Source organism: Misgurnus anguillicaudatus, unplaced genomic scaffold, assembly GCF_027580225.2.
Source record: "Misgurnus anguillicaudatus unplaced genomic scaffold, ASM2758022v2 HiC_scaffold_26, whole genome shotgun sequence".
Lineage (NCBI taxonomy): Eukaryota > Metazoa > Chordata > Actinopteri > Cypriniformes > Cobitidae > Misgurnus > Misgurnus anguillicaudatus.
Window position 1 is genome coordinate 1,161,007 of NW_027395276.1, and position 19,039 is coordinate 1,180,045.

Consider the following 19,039-nt stretch of genomic DNA (forward strand, 5'->3'; position numbering starts at 1 on the left):
GTGTGTATGGATGAACGTTTATATCACAAACACTTAATTATTTACCCAATTATTTACTAAATATTGTCCTAAGCGTATGCAAATGAACCATGATTATAATCTAAATCTAAATTTGTGGTAATTAATTTGCTAAAAATATGGTAAGTACACTTGTGCTATATTAAAAACATGCTTAATTTTCCTAGGGGTACACTGCTTTCTAAATATTTTTTATATTTTGGTTTGTTTACATGTATTGATAAATACATTGCTGTCAGTAGTCTGATCATTTTATATTGATTATAGGAAATTTCCAGTTTCAAATCCATCAGGGCAAAGTTTCAGGAAGAGATCATGGCAAAAAACAGACCTCTGTTTCCTGAGAAACCCAAACGCCTCTCAACTTTAGGCCGCTCTGGTTTTATAAACATAACCTCAGGTTCAACAGTGGAGACGAAACCACCCGGTCTACCTCGAGTCATTTTTAGAGAAGACAGGAACGTTCCTTCAGGAAAATGGCCTGTATCTTTCTCAAGCTTTTCTCACACAACACCTGAAGACAATCGGTGTGAAGATGGTGGGAACAGACCGTCATATCAAGTCCGCCATTTGCCCCTCGTGCTGCCACTTTCAAGCGAGCCAAAGCCTGATTCTGCTGCTCCTTTATCAAAGGGAATCACATCACCTCTCAGATGTATCAAGAAACCAATGCCTGCACCATACAAGCCAGCCAAAATTTCCTTATCCGGTAAAGACATAGGAAAATTTGGTCACACAGAAGAGCACACTGCTAAAGCTTTGAATCCAGGACCTGTTGAGGTCCACCAGGCTACGGTGTCAAACCCTGGCTCGCAGTGTCCCAGTCCAGACCATCCGTCTACATCTTCGCCAAGCGAATCGCTGACGGGTTCGTCTCCTAGTAGTGTTTCTCAATTCTTCGACCAGCACGTCATCAGCACGCTCGAGAAAGCCAAAAGGAAGCTCTCGCATAAAAACCTGCTAGTGTGTGGCAGACCAAAGGGCTTTTACTTAAATAAAAGTACAGCGTCCACCGATAGTCCTCCATCCCCGACTGAATCTGAGAGCTCTCACCCTGAGACTGTGCTCCCTGCACGGGGAAGATGTCCATTTAATGGCGTCCCTGTTTATGCCTCCACGTCCCCATTGAAGGTCAATAAAACATCACACAGTAAGTCACTAAACGTTTAATGGATGTTTATTTAAATGTTAGTTTTTATCTTGCATAATAATGACTGCTTATAATGGAAAGTTACCTCTATTGCTGATATTCATGTACCATCCCCTGTATTTTAGGTACCATCACTTATATGAAGCTGAATGGAGTCACACGACCGGAAAAGGATCATTCTCCAGTACGCAAGCCTTTACCTGACCTGAAATCCCTGGGCCTTGTGCCCTTAAAGCCACCTAGACCTCCAAATGTGAATCTCGGCAGATATACAACTCAAGGCCACTTCACTGACTCAAGTGAGACGCACACCACTGGTAGGTGGCTGTTTGTACCCCTGCCTATTTCCTTGTTTTCTGAGTTGTTACTTGATTCGTTCAAGATTCAGATTTTCACTCCTGTACCTCTGTCCTGAGGGTAGGCGTGTGAACGGTCCGTGTTGGGGGTATTTAATAATGGTTTCAAGCTCTTCTGTGGACTCTGCAATGGTAAATAGCCTGCAGAGAGGGCAGTGAAGTCCTGATGATCTGCGATGATGATATGTAAACATGTAATTTCATTTTATTTAAGTAGTTTATCTGCAATCGTGTGTTACTTATTTATTTAAAGAGCCCATATCATAAAGAGTCCATGTCAATTTTGTGAACCTCCTTGACCTAAATTATGTACTTGAAGTACCTGCTGGGATTTTAAAGAGCACCTATTTTATTGCTAAAAACAGACTGCCACCAAATGGTGGCATTTTGGCACCAAAATTGGAGAGTTATTTTGTGTATTTGGTATAATACAATGTGTCCGCGTGGCTTATGGTTAAAAAACGCATTATTTTCCACATACCACAAATCTTTGTAGCTCCAGATGTCACATTCTTCCTGAAACGCATGGATTTTGTACAAATCTCATCGATTTGAAAAGCTCTGTGTCCCTGATTGGCCAGCTAATCTGTATGTTGGGGCTGGCCAGAATATATTTGACGCTCCTTACCATGTTTGAAAGATTTGGTTGCAAACAAGAGTTAACTTACAGGCTGTGAGTCAGAAGCGGGAGGAATTATGATAATATCGGCCTTGTCCACGTCAACAGGCCCAGGAAGTTAACCTAGTTAAAGCAGTAGGGTTTCCAAGCTTAGGCGGGCCGCCTTAACTGAAATATGCTGCGGGAACCCTGTCTAACTTCAAAAACATATTTTGTAATTTATCTTTGTAAAAAATAATGAAATTACATTTTCATTTTAAATTTCAGTTTTATCAAATGTTTTAAAAGCAACCGACGGTACAAACTTGAAATGTTGCAAATAAAACATTTTTTAACAATTTGAACACTATGAAAATTAAATCAAATTACAATAATATCAATGTTCAACATATACAACAGTATTAGCAGTATCTACACACGGAAAACTGTGAGTAAATAACCCGATATTTGTCAGTTCTGTTGAGGGTTGCATGCTAAAGATTAGGGCTGGGTAAAAATATCGATTCATCAATGCATTGCAATTATTTGTTTCTCAATTCAATATCGATTCATCAAATTCTATGAATCGATTCAGCACCCCCGGCCAGTGGCGGCACTGTGGGCAACACTCTAGTGAGAGCGTTCAGCGTTGTACAAGACGCGCTATATCAAAACAGAAAGATCAAAGATGGCAAACAGCAGCACTTCTTTCAAGCCTGCACCATCAACGTGATCAAACATTAGCAGAGGTGGAAAGAAACGAATTACATTTACTCACGTTACTGTAAATGAGTAGTTTTTTGTGTACTTTTACTTTTTTGAGTAGTTTTTAAAATCTGTACTTTTACTTAAGTATGTTTTGTTTGAAGTATTGTACTTCGCTACATTTTAAATCATATCTGTTACAGTTTTTTTTTTAAAAAGCAAGGTGATAAAGACGCGCAACGGATGATTGATGGGCGGGGGAACGCGCAAAAAGAACCATGGAGATGGACAGGTGCGCGCTAACGCAGACCCGCCTCAGTTCAAATCTTATGAAAGAAACCCCTGGTCATATTTAAGCGACTACTTTCCACTGAGAGAGAGAGAGAGAGAGAGAGAGAGAGAGGTCTGACATCAGGTACCCAGGTCAGGGACGCTAGAAGACAATAAACGTGTCAAAAGTATGACATGGCACTCATCTCATTATATGCTCATTTAAACTAGATATATAGTTTAATAAAATAATGTATGTTACCAGCAATACATCAATTACAACCTTACTATAGTGATTGTATTTACAAGCTGCAGACCACCTTCAAAAGTGCATAACTCGCATGTAAAATCATTAAATAATTCCATAAATGTTTCTTAGTTTAAAAAAGCTTTTTATTATATTAACTTTTTGTTATTGCACTTTAATTGTAAAGATGTTCCTACAATTAAAAATAACTAGTTTGAGATTTATATTCCCTTGTCGTTTTTGAACTATACTAAAATCCTCCACCTCTCCCTGCTGTAAAAAAGTAACTTTTACTCTGAGTAAAGTTAAAATGATTTACTTTTTATTTTTACTTGAATAGATTTTTAGACCAGTAACTTTACTTTTACTTAAGTAAAATATTTTAGTACTTTTTCCACCTCTGAACATTAGTAATACTACACACATTATTAAAAAATATACTCAGGTACTTAATTGCTTGTGGATTTACTTATTATTGAATCAATATCGAAGGAAGTAAATCAATATTGAATTGAATCGAAGCCTCAAGAATCGAAATCGAATCGAATTGTGAAATTGCTAACAATACCCAGCTGTCATATGCTGTCATAGTTTGGAATGCAAATGTTATCAGGGCTCGGAGAAAATCGCTTTGTTACTTTCGTCCCACGTTACTTTCGCCCCGATTCTCCCCTACTAATACACACCTACACACCAAATGAAATGTAAAGTCATGAATCTGACAATAGTTGCCCTTTAAGTAAACATTTTTAACAATCTAATTGTACAGCATGTTTAACTTTAAAAACCTTTATTTTTCGTCTGTTTTTTAAGTTTATATCAATAGTATTTTATGTAGTTATTGTTACAGTATTATTGCTTGTTATTGGACCTTCATCTGATAATTTTCTTTAATTGGTAAAATCTGTCAATTTTTGCATGATTTTTTAGTTTTTTTGATATATTGCAGTGTTGTGTGATGGTCACATGAAATTCAGAGTAACCAAATAAAATGTTTTTGGATATTTTTGTTAGTAATAAAAACATTCATTTCTTTTTTGTGATTTATTTACATTTTATGATTTAATTGTAATTAAGTGTTTTTGTATCAACTCATTAACCCCCAGGGAACCTCCAGGGTTTTGGGAATCCTTGCCCCATATAATACTCATAAAGTTCACAATTTATTTATTGTTTTGGTCTGCTAAAATATATCTATTTGAGAGAGGGGTGGTTTCCCGGACAGGGATTAGACTAGTCCTAGACTAAAATAAATGTAAGAGCTGTCCAAACTAAAACCAACTTGTACTGAACATATCTTAAAATACACCAGTGCCCTTTGTCTTGCCTCAAAATGCAAAAAGTAATGTTTTTAGTAAGGCATGTTTGTTTAAACTAGTTATATTTCCTAATTAAACGAAGGCCTAGTCCTGGCTTAAGCTAATCCCTGTCCGGGAAACCACCCCATAAAGTTAACTGAGTTCTTTTTGCTAAATAATGACTGATTGTGTTGTTTCAGAACGTAAACCTGAATCTGAGTTTCTGGCCACCAGAAATGCGACGCTCGAAAACCCAACTCCACCACCCCCTGAATTTCCAGATTTTGATACTTGTGCTCCAGATACCAATGACAGTAACCCAATAAATATAGCAGCCCTTGAATTAGAAGCGACAGAATGTCTCCACAGAGTTTCTGATTCATTGCCTCCACCAACCCTGCCGGATGAGGACGACGGTTTGCGCGTTCGGGCTACGCTGGTCCAAGTTAGTGCAGGTCATGTTGGTCCAAAGAACACGTGGTCAGGAGAGCTTCACAGTGGATCAGTAGACGAAGAGTCGAGAAGTGTCGAGGCCCTGCCATATCTACAGTCGGTTCCTCCTCCAGAAACGGTGACTGCAGATCTCGGAGAAAATGGATCGCATGCGGCATTTAACCTGAGCAGTGAACAGCAACTTACATCAGAACCAAAGTAAGTATTTAAGCCATGAGAAGTTGAGCTGCTGTAATGTGGATATATGGTCACAGCTGAATGACAATAGTTGCCTGCATCTGAAAAATGTACAACCAAGAGAGATATAGATTTTCAATTTGAAGATCTAGTCATGTTTCCATCTACCCATTTGTATGCTCATTTTGAAATATCGCATAATAAATGCTGGATGGTAATGCAAAGATGCACATAAATTCTGAATATGCGCATAAAAACGTATGCACTCAATTGAATCCGATACATTTTATTATCCGATGAGAAAACATGCCCATGAACTACGATGGAAACACTTTAACCAAATGAATCTCTAGATGCGCATCAAAAAAGTCACGTAACTTTGCATATTGGACCACATAACTGGCTGATTCTCACGAAATTCAGAATTAGAAGGTGTCCAGCATCAGAATTTTTAAAAGGCCCTTAAGGTCATTTTTTTTGCGCACAAGGTCTGAACTTACTATAACCATTATTTTTAGAGGATTTAAAAAAACATTTCCTAAAGAATTATTTAAAATTTTTAGATGATCATTATCATAAATTATCATTACCGCAACATGATATTACATTAAATAAACTAAATTAAAAAAAAGTTACTATTAAAGGTACTATTACAAACATTCAACTTTTATCTGGAGAGAAAAAATAAGAACTGCTTACCTGGCAGCCATCTTGAGTGTCACAGTCCATTATGTCTCTTCCAACATTTTATTTATTTTTTTTTTGGAAGAAAAAAATCTTAGTTCATTAAGGCTTAAACAATGATTGAAAATTGTTGCGGAGGATGAGAAAATTGGTATTGGACACATTTATATTCCTTATTATTGTCTTTACATTTACAAATGATCACCAAATACCACATGTTTCTTTACTGTAAATGTTTATAGTATAACATGCACTGAAGCTTTTTATTTTTTAGGTTCTTAAATTATAAATATTTATGTGTCAAAGAACCCAAATCCAGTCATGGACACGTTGCCGTAAAATCTTTCCCTTAAATGTGAAAAAAATTGGATTGTATGATGTCATTTGAAATCATGTGCAAAATAGTACATGAAGAGATGTTTGTAACAGGTTTCTTATTTTGATAGCATTTTCTTTTTTAAGTCTAATTTCGAGAATCACCCAACTGGACCAAACAGCCAGCCATGTTGTGCGTCACTGAAAATGTGACCCTGGCAAATTAATCAATTTGTCCGTGTTCTTTGCATGCATATTTCGACTTTTGCGAGATTTTACTTCCTCTGTGGTTTAAGCTGTTCTGGGTCAGTATGTCTACTTTGAATTATTTCACCAAGTGTTAAGTGTAAATGCTGATATCGAATACTAGTTGACTTTAAAAGATGATGTAAGCGGGTCGTCAATATAATCGGATGCAGGCAACGAATCTGGATTGGGCATCAAGATTTACAGTGTACAGTGTATCGTCCGTGTAATGAAATATTGTTTTTTATCACCCAGTACGATTATTGGTCAATATATCGGTCCATCTCTACTATGTAATGTGTAAATGTTAACACACTGTGGTTGTGCAAAATAAAAAGCTACAGGTATTGCATAGATATCATATTAAAGGGGACATCATGAAAATCTGACTCTTTTCGTGTTTTAGTGCTATATTTGGGTCTGGTAAAAAGTTTTGGTAAAACATTCTCCACAAGCATGTGAAAAAATAGGTAATTGAAATTTGGCTCTCCTTGTGACGTCCGAAGGGGATCTTTTTATAATAATACCGCCCCTTAATCTGCACTATCCAACCACGGCACTGCTATTTAGTGCAGAGATCGGCTCATTTGCATTTTAAAGGACACACCCAAAACGGCACATTTTTGCACACACCTACAAAGTGTCAATTTTAACATGATATAATAAATTATCTATATGATATTTTGAGCTAAAACTTTACATGCGTACTCTGGGGACACCAAAGATTTATTTGACATCTTCATCCAAGTCTTGTGAAATGTCCCCTTTAACATCTATAGATCAAAACTATCCAAAATTTGACATTGCAATTTTAACTTTGCCTATAATAGTCCGGTGTATCTTTTACTGCAGGATTTTTTTTGTGCAATACAATGTTGTAGATTTGTTTTATAATTTGGCTTTTATAGAAAAAACTATTTTTCAACAAGCCTATCCAGTCTTATCTTTATTTGTTCTGTATTTCTTGTGATTTTCTGGCTCAGTTCTTCTCTTCAAGAGCATTTCCATGAAACCTGTGAAAATGTCTATGAGGACGTTGAGGCGGCCCCCAAATTCCCATTTTCTCAAAACTCCAAGAAACGTAAAGGAGCTCCAAAAAGTGAGTTTTGCATTAGTGCGGTTAAAAGAAAGTTTTCACTGATTTATGGAAATTGTGATTTTATGTTTGTTTTGCAGATCCATATGCTGATAATGGCCATGTGGTGAGTAACCTGATGCAGACCTAAATGATTTTAAATTCTTGTTTTATTTCATTTCTGTTTGTTGTTATGACCAAATCACTGTGAAGGATATAGACAAAACAATCAATTGACAAATAAAATGATTTTAAAATGATCCTAGATCAAACATAACTCCACTAAATGCACTATTATCATCTGTGTAGCAACACCTAAAGCTCTAGCTTTGATTTAGACAAAGTTTATGTGTTTTAAAGCAGTGGTTCTCAAACTGGGGTCCGGGGGCCGTGAGATGGTGCCAGGGGGTCCCCAGTTTTATAACATTTTATAAAATACATTCATTTATCATGAATTCTGTGTAATTAAACCTAAAAAGATAGAAGGCTACTAACCAACAGCACTACTTTGTATAACTTAATGTTTTGTTTAATTAAAATGTTAAATTTTTAGAACAGTTTTTTGTCATAAATTTTCTTTGGGGGGGCCGTGAAGGATTGCACGCGGAAAAAGTTTGAGAACCACTGTTTTAAAGCACTGGTTTGTGTGATGGTATTGCATGATAATGATGAAATCTAAACCTTGCATTTTCCAACTAGGTTATTTTTTTATCTTTCTTTATGTCTCTGAAGCCAGCGGTAATAAAATGGAAATATCTCTATATTAATGTCAAATTTTAATTTCTCTAACAGAAAGTGGAAGGGCGGAGGAGTATGTGGCTTGTCACTCCATGGTTGGTTTACATTTATATTATATCATAATTTTGAAACAACATTAATGTGTTCGCATGCAGCACACTACAGTATTTCAAACAGGTTGCACAAAAATAATTTTTGATCTTATAATCTGAAGGTCTAGTTCTGAAGATCAAAATGGCCAGACACAACACGACAGGTATTAATTGAATTTATATATTTTTATATATCTGATTGAGATACAGTTATAGACTTAAAGGAGCTGTATGTAAGTTTTTGACTGTACTAAATCAAGAAAAATACTGAAATATATTTGTAGATATTTAGGAAACATACTAAGTTTGCATATGTTTCTCTGAAAAACTGTGTAGCCCGTTATTTTCCTTTTTGAAATGGTATTTACTGGTCAGAATGTCTGTTTTTATTTTGGTCTGTGTGATCCTGTCACTGCCAATTTAGCCAAAAGTGTATTTCCACAGCTCGGTTGCCAGTTATCAAAGTTGCTTAGATAAGACCGCAATGGACAATAAATCTGACCTCCAGCGGACACTACCTCCGAAATGAGACGCGGCTGTTATCCTTGGGGCGTCATCTTTGGACTTTTTTGACAGCGATCAATCGTAAAAAATTTTAGTCCTGCTTAATTTTAATTGACTTCAAGTAAAATAATGGAACGTTTTTCATAAGATCCCCTGGGGTCAATGTGTTAGCATGACAGAAACTTGATGCTGTCATTTGAGAACAAGCAACAGCCGGCATTTTTCCTTCACCCGAATGCCTCTCATGTAAATTATTAGATTATTAGAAAACTAGGATTCTGTCTGTATTCAAAGCGCCGCCGTTGTTGTTTAAAATGCGTGGAATGGTGCGCTGTGATTGGTTGAGCGGATTCATTGCATTCTGCAGAGAAGGAGGACTGACATTTTTCGCGGTTTGGAAAATAGGGAGAAAAGATGACAGAATAACACAGCGGATATTGTATTTTGCGTAAAATTAAGAATTTACTTTTTAATACTGACTGATTTTGTTGTTAACTAATTTTTTATGACGTTTATTGTTTTGTAACCAAACTCTTCAAATATCCACACGAGCGGGTTTGTAATTTCAAACTGTAACCAAAACATTGCAAACATAAAATTTAGCAGGTAAACGTACGCTTTCCATCATTAGTTCACTCCTGCATGTGTATGACAACCCGAGCGGGAGGCGGAGAATAAACCATCTCCAATATTTCGAATTTAGACTGCGGTACTAAGTTCAGCCACTAGAGGTCAATGTTACATACAGCTCCTTTAATTTTATTAAGTGTAAAATATGTTAAAATGTAAACGTACGTAATAATACACTGCAAAAACTGATTTTTAAGAAAAAAATTCTTAGATATTTTTATTGAAAACAAGACAAAAATACTACATTTTCTTAATTTCTTGGGTCGTTTTGCTCATCAAGAAAAACATCTTAATTTAAGTCTAGTTTTTAGACCAAAAATATCAAATTTAAGTGATTTTGTGCACAAAACAAGCAAAAAAAAATCTGCCAATGGGGTAAGCAAATTTTTCTTGAATTTTTCTTGAATTTAGTGTTTAAGAAAATTTTTCAAGATTTTTTTGCTTACCCCATTGGCAGATTTTTTTGAACAAAATCACTTAAATTTGATACTTTTGGTCTAAAAACTAGACTTATTTTCTTGGGTCGTTTTGCTCATTAGGAAAGAGCATCTTAATTTAAGAATTTTTAGATATTTTTACTGAAAACAATACAAAAAATACTAAGAATGTTTTTTGAAAATCATTTTTTGCAGTGTACTTAGCATTTTTGTCTTCTTTTCAGTATGGGCAAAATGACCTAAGGAAGTCTAGTTTTTAGACAAAAAACATACAATTTATGTGAATTGAAAAAATATCTGCCAATGGGGTGAGAAAAAAATCTTGAAATAAGTTTCCTTTTTTTCCGAAACACTTAATTCAAGCTAAATTTTCTTACCCCATTGGCAGACATATTTGCTTGTTTTAAGCACAAATTCACTTAAATTGTATATTTTTGTCTAAAAACTAGACATATTTTCTTATGGCATTTTGCTCATCAGGAAAAAACATCTTGATGTAAGGACTTTTAGATATTTCTACTGAAAACAAGACAAAAATACTAAGAAAGTCATTTTTGCAGTGTACTTTGAGTGTAATGTGACATACATGTTTTTGTTTTCAAGTCTTCCCATTATAAAATGTCTTATTATATTCTGCACAATAATCTTACAGTAAACATACAAAACACTTACAGTACAGTTTCCTTCGACTTACGCAGAAAGGACCAACCAAGCCCTGAACACCACGATGAAAAGGAGCAGAAGAAGAAAGAGAAGCAGCGTCTGGAAAGGGAGAAGAAAGAACAGAAAGAGAAGGAGAAGAAGAGGAATGAGATGCACAAGAAATTTAAAGTTAGTCAATACCACCTACATCTGTACATGTACGCACTGCTTGAGTCCTGAGGTGCTTCTCGTGTGTCTCCATAGATCACTGGACAGGAGGAGCCCATGTATCAGGCCAAAGTTCTCGTGGCCAGCAAACTGCGCAAACACGACCTGCCAGTCAAGAGCGGAGACGTCATCAGCATCATCCGAACCATCAACTGCCCCAAAGGCAAATGGCTGGCCAGAGACGCCAACAACAAATGTGAGAGATGCTTGAAAATCATTTGTGGGAATGAGTGATGAACGGCTGGTGTCTCAATATCATAGTCAACTATGCAAATGCATTATTTCACCTAATTATACATATCTTGTCTTTTTTAAGATGGCTACATATCAGTGATGAATGTGGAGTTAAACATTAAAGAGATGTTGGAGCTCGGGAAAAGGGCATCACAGGCTGCTGGGCGAGGGCAAACAGATGGCGATAACATCAGCTTCAGCAGCAGGTAGACAAATTCATCCATATCACTCCAACCATTTACACTTAAAATGCAACACAGGAAGTGTCACATTTCTTTGTAATTGCAGTTAGAGCTGCACGATTAATCGTTAAAGCAACACTATGTAGTTTTTTTTACCTTTAAATAATGTCTCTAAAATTATTTCAGTGATAGAACAACTTTTAACTGGACAAATTGTACTGTTGCTGCAACTTGAGCAGCCTCCTAGCTGCTACAAGCACACTCTGAAAGTGGCGGTGGAGGGTAGAGCACACAGCCCCGCCCCTCCCCCTGCCTGCAGAAGAGTGTCTGATACCAGGCACTGTTGCGCTTTTCAACCACATGGGGAGCTGTAAGTCATTTTACATGAAAACTACATAGTGTTGCTTTAAAAGATCGTGATCTCGATTCGACCCCCCAAACGATCTTAATTCAGCATTTCGACGATTCAGGTAATTATATTTTTAAGGAGGAAAGACGCAGTTTCCTCAGTTCTCTCAACAACACGCAATCACAGCGGCCGCGATTTCTTTATTATTGGGCAAGCCAGATGTGCTCGTGTTCGCTCCACTGGTACAGCGGATGCTTTCACCGAGAAGTTAGACAGAAAGAAACACAAACTAAAGAGAATGATTGAGGCAGAGCAATGCGCAGGTACGTCCGACAAGAACCTTGACGTTGTTTTAGTATCTTATCCCTTCCAAAAGGGAAACATTGGCTGCGTCCGTCCAAATAACCACACTTGCTGTCTTTGCACTTGACTGCTTGCTTATATTATGTTTTCTTGTATATGTGTAGTGGGCATAAAGATTAAGCGTGCATGTAGATTTATTCACCCGATGGACATTCACGCTGCCAGCGAGAGCATCAAAAAAACGCTTGAAAGGATTCTCTGGAAATCTCTCAAGCGGAGGTTTCCACCTTCCGATTGGTTGGCGCCTAACGTTTCCGCCTTGCGATTGGTTGGCGCCGAACCGCATCATAGCTCATTACCATAAAGTAATGTTAATCCATGTCTACTTAAAATGTATATTTTAATTTTTTTTCTTTAAATAAAATGAATACATAACAACTCTACAATTAACATTAACTGAATTTAAAGATTATGTACACTTATCTGAAACTTTCAGAAGCATAATTCTTTGCACCTGTAAAAACTAATGTTAAACTAATGTTCAGGGGTTGTACATCTTTAAAATTAACAAAGTTCTTGAGAATCGTGAGAGAATCATGATTTTAATTTTAGGCAAAAGAATCGTGATTCTCATTTTATACAGAATCGTGCAGCTCTAATTGCAGTATCACCACTAGGGATGGGCATAATTAATCGACGATCGATAATTGATTGTTAAGAATTTCGTCGATTTCGTAATTTGTTATCAATTAATCTAATGCATTTTTTTTAATCTAACTCCTGTTTCACAAATACTCCGTATGCAGTGCGTTTGCGTATGTGTGCGGCGAATCCGTCAAGCACCCGTTGCAGTGCGCTGCTGACCGCTTATTCTGCATATGAAACGTTCATGTGATTGACACTTTCTGTGAACACTTTTCCGCATAAACAATAGAACAAAGCATCATTTTTTACAAAACAATATATTTTAGATATTATTTGACAGACTAGTAAGTGTGGATTAAGGATGTTTAAAATCTCTAGCCTGGTGGTCAGGATCTGAATGGATCAAATCAGCAGTTTTGCAATGGTTTTCTCCACATATATCATAAATAAAAATAAGCAGAGTAACTTTGTAAGTCTACCCTTCCACATTATATATTTCCTACTATGTATGTATATGATTTCCAAATAATAAACGAGAGTATTCAACGACAAAAAGCGTCTCATATGGAAATAAATCCTCACAATGTTATTATTTCTCAAAACTTTGACAAAAATAAGCAACTGTATTCCTACAGTTATTCAAAGATGCACACATTATTCCGCATATAATTTGAATATTATACAAAAGTATTCATATAACGGCACGTTTCATATGGCAAATAAATATCATCACATTAACATAACAGCATAATGAAATGAATAAACAGACAATGAAACAGGATTGAAATATAAATTGTATTATTACCGGAAAAAAAGCAATATTGCTAAAATAATCTCTGAGGTAAATGCGTCAAAAACGTTGTTACCCGCACAATAAGTCTAAATGAGCAATAAAAGTGAAAAAAGCATTATTAGGCCATGTCTCAAAACTTTATATGACAAAAATATATTTAAAAGAAATGTATACTTACAGTTATTCAAAGATGCACACATTATTTCATATTACTCCCGTTTATGAGCACGTTTGTCTCTGGCCTCGCTCTGTTATGTAATAGATTGACAGGTGCGCATCTCCGTCTTTCAAACATATATAATTTTGTAATTACTATCTTAGGAAAATTAGGCATGATTTTATCATTGTGAAAATGTTTTTTTTTTTGCAGATTAAAAACGATTTGTATTTCCGCAATTTTACTACAAATACCATGGTTATGGTATATTGTGGAGTTGGAGACCATAGTAAATTTGTGTTTACTGTTGTTTTACAACAAATAAAAACTAAAAGACTATGTTAGTATAATTATACAATGGTAAATGAGGCTCACAAAATGCACGCTGTTTCACACATACTCTGTATGCGGAATAAGCCAAGTTAGCGCTGAAGTACCTGTGCATCCCGGTCAGTCTCCTCGGAGCGGCTGTTTTCGGCGGAGGCTGGACTGACGGTCACCATGGGTTGCGGTCGCGTCTGACCCCAAAACATACTTTTATTTCTCAAAAAAAAATTCAATAGACTGGTGCAGAAGTTTTATGCGAGTTACTAAAGTTAGTTATTTTTCACGAGGCTTTAAGTAGCCTAATTTGTTATAGCCTAATGTTAGGAAGGCTAATATCTTGCACTTTCTTCTGGCTTGAATAATTTTGAGTTACATTTTGACAAAACCTTTCAGATCTATGTATTATGTTTTTTGTTTAATTTAATGTTAAACATAAATCTGTTTTTTTTATTTTGGAACTAATAATGAGGTCTCTGTTTAAGAACGCTGGCTCGCAGCTGCAGGTTCCGCTGCTTTAGAGCGCTGCACATGCACGCACATATATGTTTAAAACATAGTTTAACTGTCTGCCACAAGTTGATCTTGTAATAAAGGTCTCATCGAGGAAAAACACGCTGTATATTTGTATTCATTGCATTTTTTAAGTATAAAAGTTAAATAACAAATTTTATTATAAAAATATTAATGATTAATCGATAGTCGATCGTTAATTCTCCCGACGATCGACAAAGAAAACTTAATCGAATGCCCATCCCTAATCACCACCACCACCCCGTTTGTGTTTGTTATATTAACTCTTTACCCAAGTTATCTCGTCAATTAAGAGGAAACATTTGCATTAAAAAAAACGTGTTTCTGAAGAATTTTTATGTTAATCTGCAATACCACAATTATCCACTGACTAGATTATCGCACTTACCCAATTTAAACTGAGCCAAAACATTATTTACTAATTTTAGAATCTGATCTCTAACAAAATTCAAAAAGTCACAAAAATGCAATTATTTCCGCATTTTGCTAAAAAGTTAAAGGGAAAAATACCCATATTTAGTTTATAAGAGTAGAAAAAAATGTAGGTAGTATAAAACGTTTTTTTCCCCTGTTTGTTTGTTAGAAAGCAGAGGGTCTGTTCTTTAATTTAATATATGTTTATATTAGGGCTGTCAAAATAAACGCGTTAATAACGCGTTAACGCAAATTCCTTTTAACGGCACTCATTTTATTAACGCGCGATTAACGCAACACACAATTTCTGTTTGACCCACAGCTGGATGAATTGAGACGCAGCAAGTGACCGGCGCTGTCTAGATGAGTCGGAGCTTTTCATAAAAATAAGAACATTAAGCTCTCGTCTAGCGAATCCAATGCTCTTTAACATCTCAAATGCATGTTTTCTGCACGTGCAGTTTTCTTTATCTGCGCGTTTTCTGTGAGGTGTACCGTCCCAAATCCATAAAGCAAAGATGCGTCGTCTTTCACTTTTTAGTTTCATTTTAAAAAGCATTCAGAAATGATAGAAAATAGACTGCAGGACTTTCTTGATGTTAAAATAATTATTAAGAGAGATAAAGTTCGGGATCTGATTGATGTTAAAAGAGTTATTAAGAGGGACAAGGCTCAAAAGCGATGTCTGACGCAGACGTCTGAAGCGCATGCACACAAACGCGCGAGTGCGTGACACTTCGTGCTATTTAAACGCATCTTCAGGAGACTGGGCTCGATATATATAGACATCTAACACAAAATTACAGGTTTAAAAATATCTGTTTTGACAAGAATTCACGCAGGTATGACCTATAATCTGTTATATCTGAAGTGAATGTTTGGTTAACTGTTAAGGAAAAGTATGTGTTGTGTCATTATATTAAACCCTTGCATTATCCTACAGTCTTAAAGTGGTCTGTCTCAATGTCAAAATTAAACAAGAAAAGAAAAACATATATGTATATTGATATTGTTTTTGCTCTGCATTAACAGGTATAGTTCTGTCATGTTTTGTCAGATTCCAACAATTGTTCCAATTGTTTTGATGTTTTTAATAGAGAATGTTAAAATATAAATGACACATTTTTGGAAAATTTGCTCATCCCAATTCAATTTGCTAGCACAGGTCACAAATGATGCAGCAGCAAACAGAAATGGAGAAAGAACAAGGTCTTCTAAAGGCAAAAACATTTATAAAACTATGGCTGATGGTTCTGTTGAAAATGTAAACAGGCTGTTGTAGACATACATTTGCATATAGCATATATATTATCCAAATCCATGCTGATTAGAGCATTAAAAACTTAAAAAGTGTTACATTTAGGTAAATTTAGAACAGATAAAAATGTGCGATTAATTTGCGATTAATCACGAGTTAAGTCATGAAATCATGCGATTAATCGCGATTAAATATTTTAATCTATTGACAGCCCTAGTTTATATACTTTTAGAAGAAAATAAAAAATGGCTGTCGGGGAATGAGTTAAATGCAATATGGTTATGTTTAGTTTGCTAATATTAAAAAGCAGTATATTTAAAGAACATATGCAAAATCCACTTTTACAAATTTTTTGGACATAAATGTGTGCGGTCTCATTAGCCATGCTGTTTTGATTCTCTTGTTAATGTGATGTCACACAAACAAAGCCCGCCCACAGCCACTGACTGACTTTTCTAAATGCATTTGCTAGCACATTGTAGCACTAATTCAACTAAAGATACTATTGTCCCAGACTATATTCACAGAAATTAGATCTATAAACGCTCTAAAACTTCAGACACATTGTGGGCACACCTGAGTCTTATAGACGGTTTCAGCAGTAACAACATAAACAAGCGGCTTTCGTGGAAAACGCGTAACTTTCGGTAAACTCAGCTAAGAATAAATATCAACAAAGTCGTTTTAAAGTAGTTTATTTATATAACAAGCAAAATAAACAACACATAGATTACATAGGAAACCAAAACATTTGTTATTTTTGAGTTATTTGTTCAAGAGTTCAGTTTAGCAGCTAGTCAGACCATTAAAAAAAACTGAAACCGGAAGTAAAGTTCAAACCAATTGCGTCACCACACGTGCGTCCGATGAAATAAATGAGCATAACATGTGGCCTATAAACATAAACATCAGTTTATTTTTCTAGTCCTCTGATTGGACGAATGATGTTGAATGAGTATTGATGTTTAGTATAAAAGCGCTGGGATGTTTTTCTGTTTGAGTCTCTCTCCTTGTCCAGAGTACAAATGTGTAGTAGAAATGTTGCAGGAATCATAGTTGTTGAAATTTAGCATAAAAGCGATGCTTGTTGACACGCATAGTTTGATGTTTTGGCTTCAATTTTGGTTGAAGGTGAAAATATTTAACTTACTGCCTGTACTTTATATTTAAACTTAGTGTCTGTACTTTCTGTACTTCAGTCTTGTTTATAGAGCTGTTGGACAAAAGCAATATTACAATAACAATTCTACAGTTGCACTCCTGCACTATGGATACAAAAAAAATCCATACCAAAGTTCATCTTGTGACAGTGTTTACACTTGTGTGTGTTAAGATATCTGACCCTCATTTATACTGCAATGACACGCTAATTGACCTCTTTAAAATGTTTGACTTTTATAGGTCTTCTCAACACAATCCAGTGCTCACAAGCAGCTGTAAGTTCCTCTAGTTTGTGTTATTTTCTGTTGTGTTTCAGTGTATTATCAATAAAGTGTTGTGTATTTAATGTTGCTCTCAGTCACTGATGACAGTGAAGAATGGACCTGTGATGAAGAAACACTGTCGCCATCTGCTGAAAATTTGTGAGTATTGCATTGGATTCTGTTTACAAGGGTTTGACTGGATTTAACTGCATGAAGGACAGTATGACTAAATGTACTTTTTAAAGCCTTTTATAAATCATTTAAAGTGTTATTTGGTAATAAAACGTGAAGTTAATGGAGACTCTGATCTGTGAGTTTGTATAACTGTATGAAGACATGTTTGACCAATAGATGAACATCTTAGAGACTCTTCCCAGCTAGCAAAAAAGGATAAGAAAATACACTCACCTAAAGGATTATTAGGAACACCTGTTCAATTTTTCATCAATGCAATTATCTATTCAACCAATCACATGGCAGTTGCTTCAATGCATTTAGGGGTGTGGTCCTGGTCAAGACAGTCTCCTTAACTACAAACTGAATGTCAGAATGGGGAAAAAAAAGGTGATTTAAGCAATTTTGAGCGTGGCATGGTTGTTGGTGCCAGACGAGCCGGTCTGAGTATTTCACAATCTACGCAGTTACTGGGATTTTCATGCACAACCATTTCTTTTACAAAGAATGGTGTGAAAAGTGATAAACATCCAGTATGCGGCAGTCCTGTGGGCGAAAATGCCTTGTTGATGCTAGAGGTCAGAGGAGAATGGGCCGACTGATTCAAGCTAATAGAAGAGCAACTTTGACTAAAATAACAACCGAGGTATGCAGCAAAGCATTTGTGAAGCCACAACACACACAACCTTGAGGCAGATGGGCTACAACAGCAGAAGACCAAATAGGAAAAAGAGGCTACTGTTTGCACAAGCTCACCAAAATTGGACAGTTGAAGACTGGAAAAATGTTGCCTGGTCTGATGAGTCTCGATTTCTGTTGAGACATTCAGATAGTAGAGTCAGAATTTGGTGTAAACAGAATACGAACATGGATCCATCATGCCTTGTTACCACTGTGCAGGCTGGTGGTTGTGGTGTAATGGTGTGGGGGATGTTTTCTTGGCACACTTTAGGCCCCTTAGTGCCAATTGGGCATTGTTAAAATGCCACGGCCTACCTGAGCATTGTTTCTGACCATGTCCATGCCTTTATGACCACCATGTACTCATCCTCTGATGGCTACTTCCAGCAGGATAATGCACCATGTCACAAAGCATGAACCATTTCAAATTGGTTTCTTGAACATGACAATGAGTTCACTGTACTAAAATGGCCCCCACAGTCACCAGATCTCAACCCAATAGAGCATCTTTGGGATGTGGTGGAACGGGAGCTTCGTGCCCTGGATGTGCATCCCACAAATCTCCATCAACTGCAAGATGGTATCCTATCAATATGGGCCAACATTTCTAAAGAATGCTTTCAGCACCTTGTTGAATCAATGCCACGTAGAATAAAGTGTTATTAATCACTTAAAATTAGAAACTCTAGAGTATCACGTCATAT

General features: G+C 36.1%; 1 protein-coding gene across 3 annotated transcripts in view; it reads left to right on the forward strand.

Annotated features, from left to right (window-relative positions):
- LOC141362393 (uncharacterized) overlaps nucleotides 1–19,039 on the forward strand; it is a 34,559-nt gene that overhangs the window by 766 nt on the left and 14,754 nt on the right. Inside the window, exons 2-13 of one of the 3 annotated variants that reach the window (XM_073864397.1) lie at nucleotides 286–1,168; nucleotides 1,294–1,467; nucleotides 4,843–5,293; nucleotides 7,501–7,616; nucleotides 7,694–7,719; nucleotides 8,385–8,425; nucleotides 8,545–8,586; nucleotides 10,668–10,824; nucleotides 10,900–11,059; nucleotides 11,180–11,303; nucleotides 17,458–17,492; nucleotides 17,576–17,639. In XM_073864397.1, the coding sequence (XP_073720498.1) occupies nucleotides 286–1,168; nucleotides 1,294–1,467; nucleotides 4,843–5,293; nucleotides 7,501–7,616; nucleotides 7,694–7,719; nucleotides 8,385–8,425; nucleotides 8,545–8,586; nucleotides 10,668–10,824; nucleotides 10,900–11,059; nucleotides 11,180–11,303; nucleotides 17,458–17,492; nucleotides 17,576–17,639 (2,273 nt within the window). Of the gene's footprint in view, nucleotides 1–285; nucleotides 1,169–1,293; nucleotides 1,486–4,842; nucleotides 5,294–7,500; nucleotides 7,617–7,693; nucleotides 7,720–8,384; nucleotides 8,426–8,544; nucleotides 8,587–10,667; nucleotides 10,825–10,899; nucleotides 11,060–11,179; nucleotides 11,304–17,457; nucleotides 17,493–17,575; nucleotides 17,640–19,039 lie in introns of all 3 variants that reach the window. The other 2 variants (XM_073864396.1, XM_073864398.1) reach the window with 2 other exon arrangements.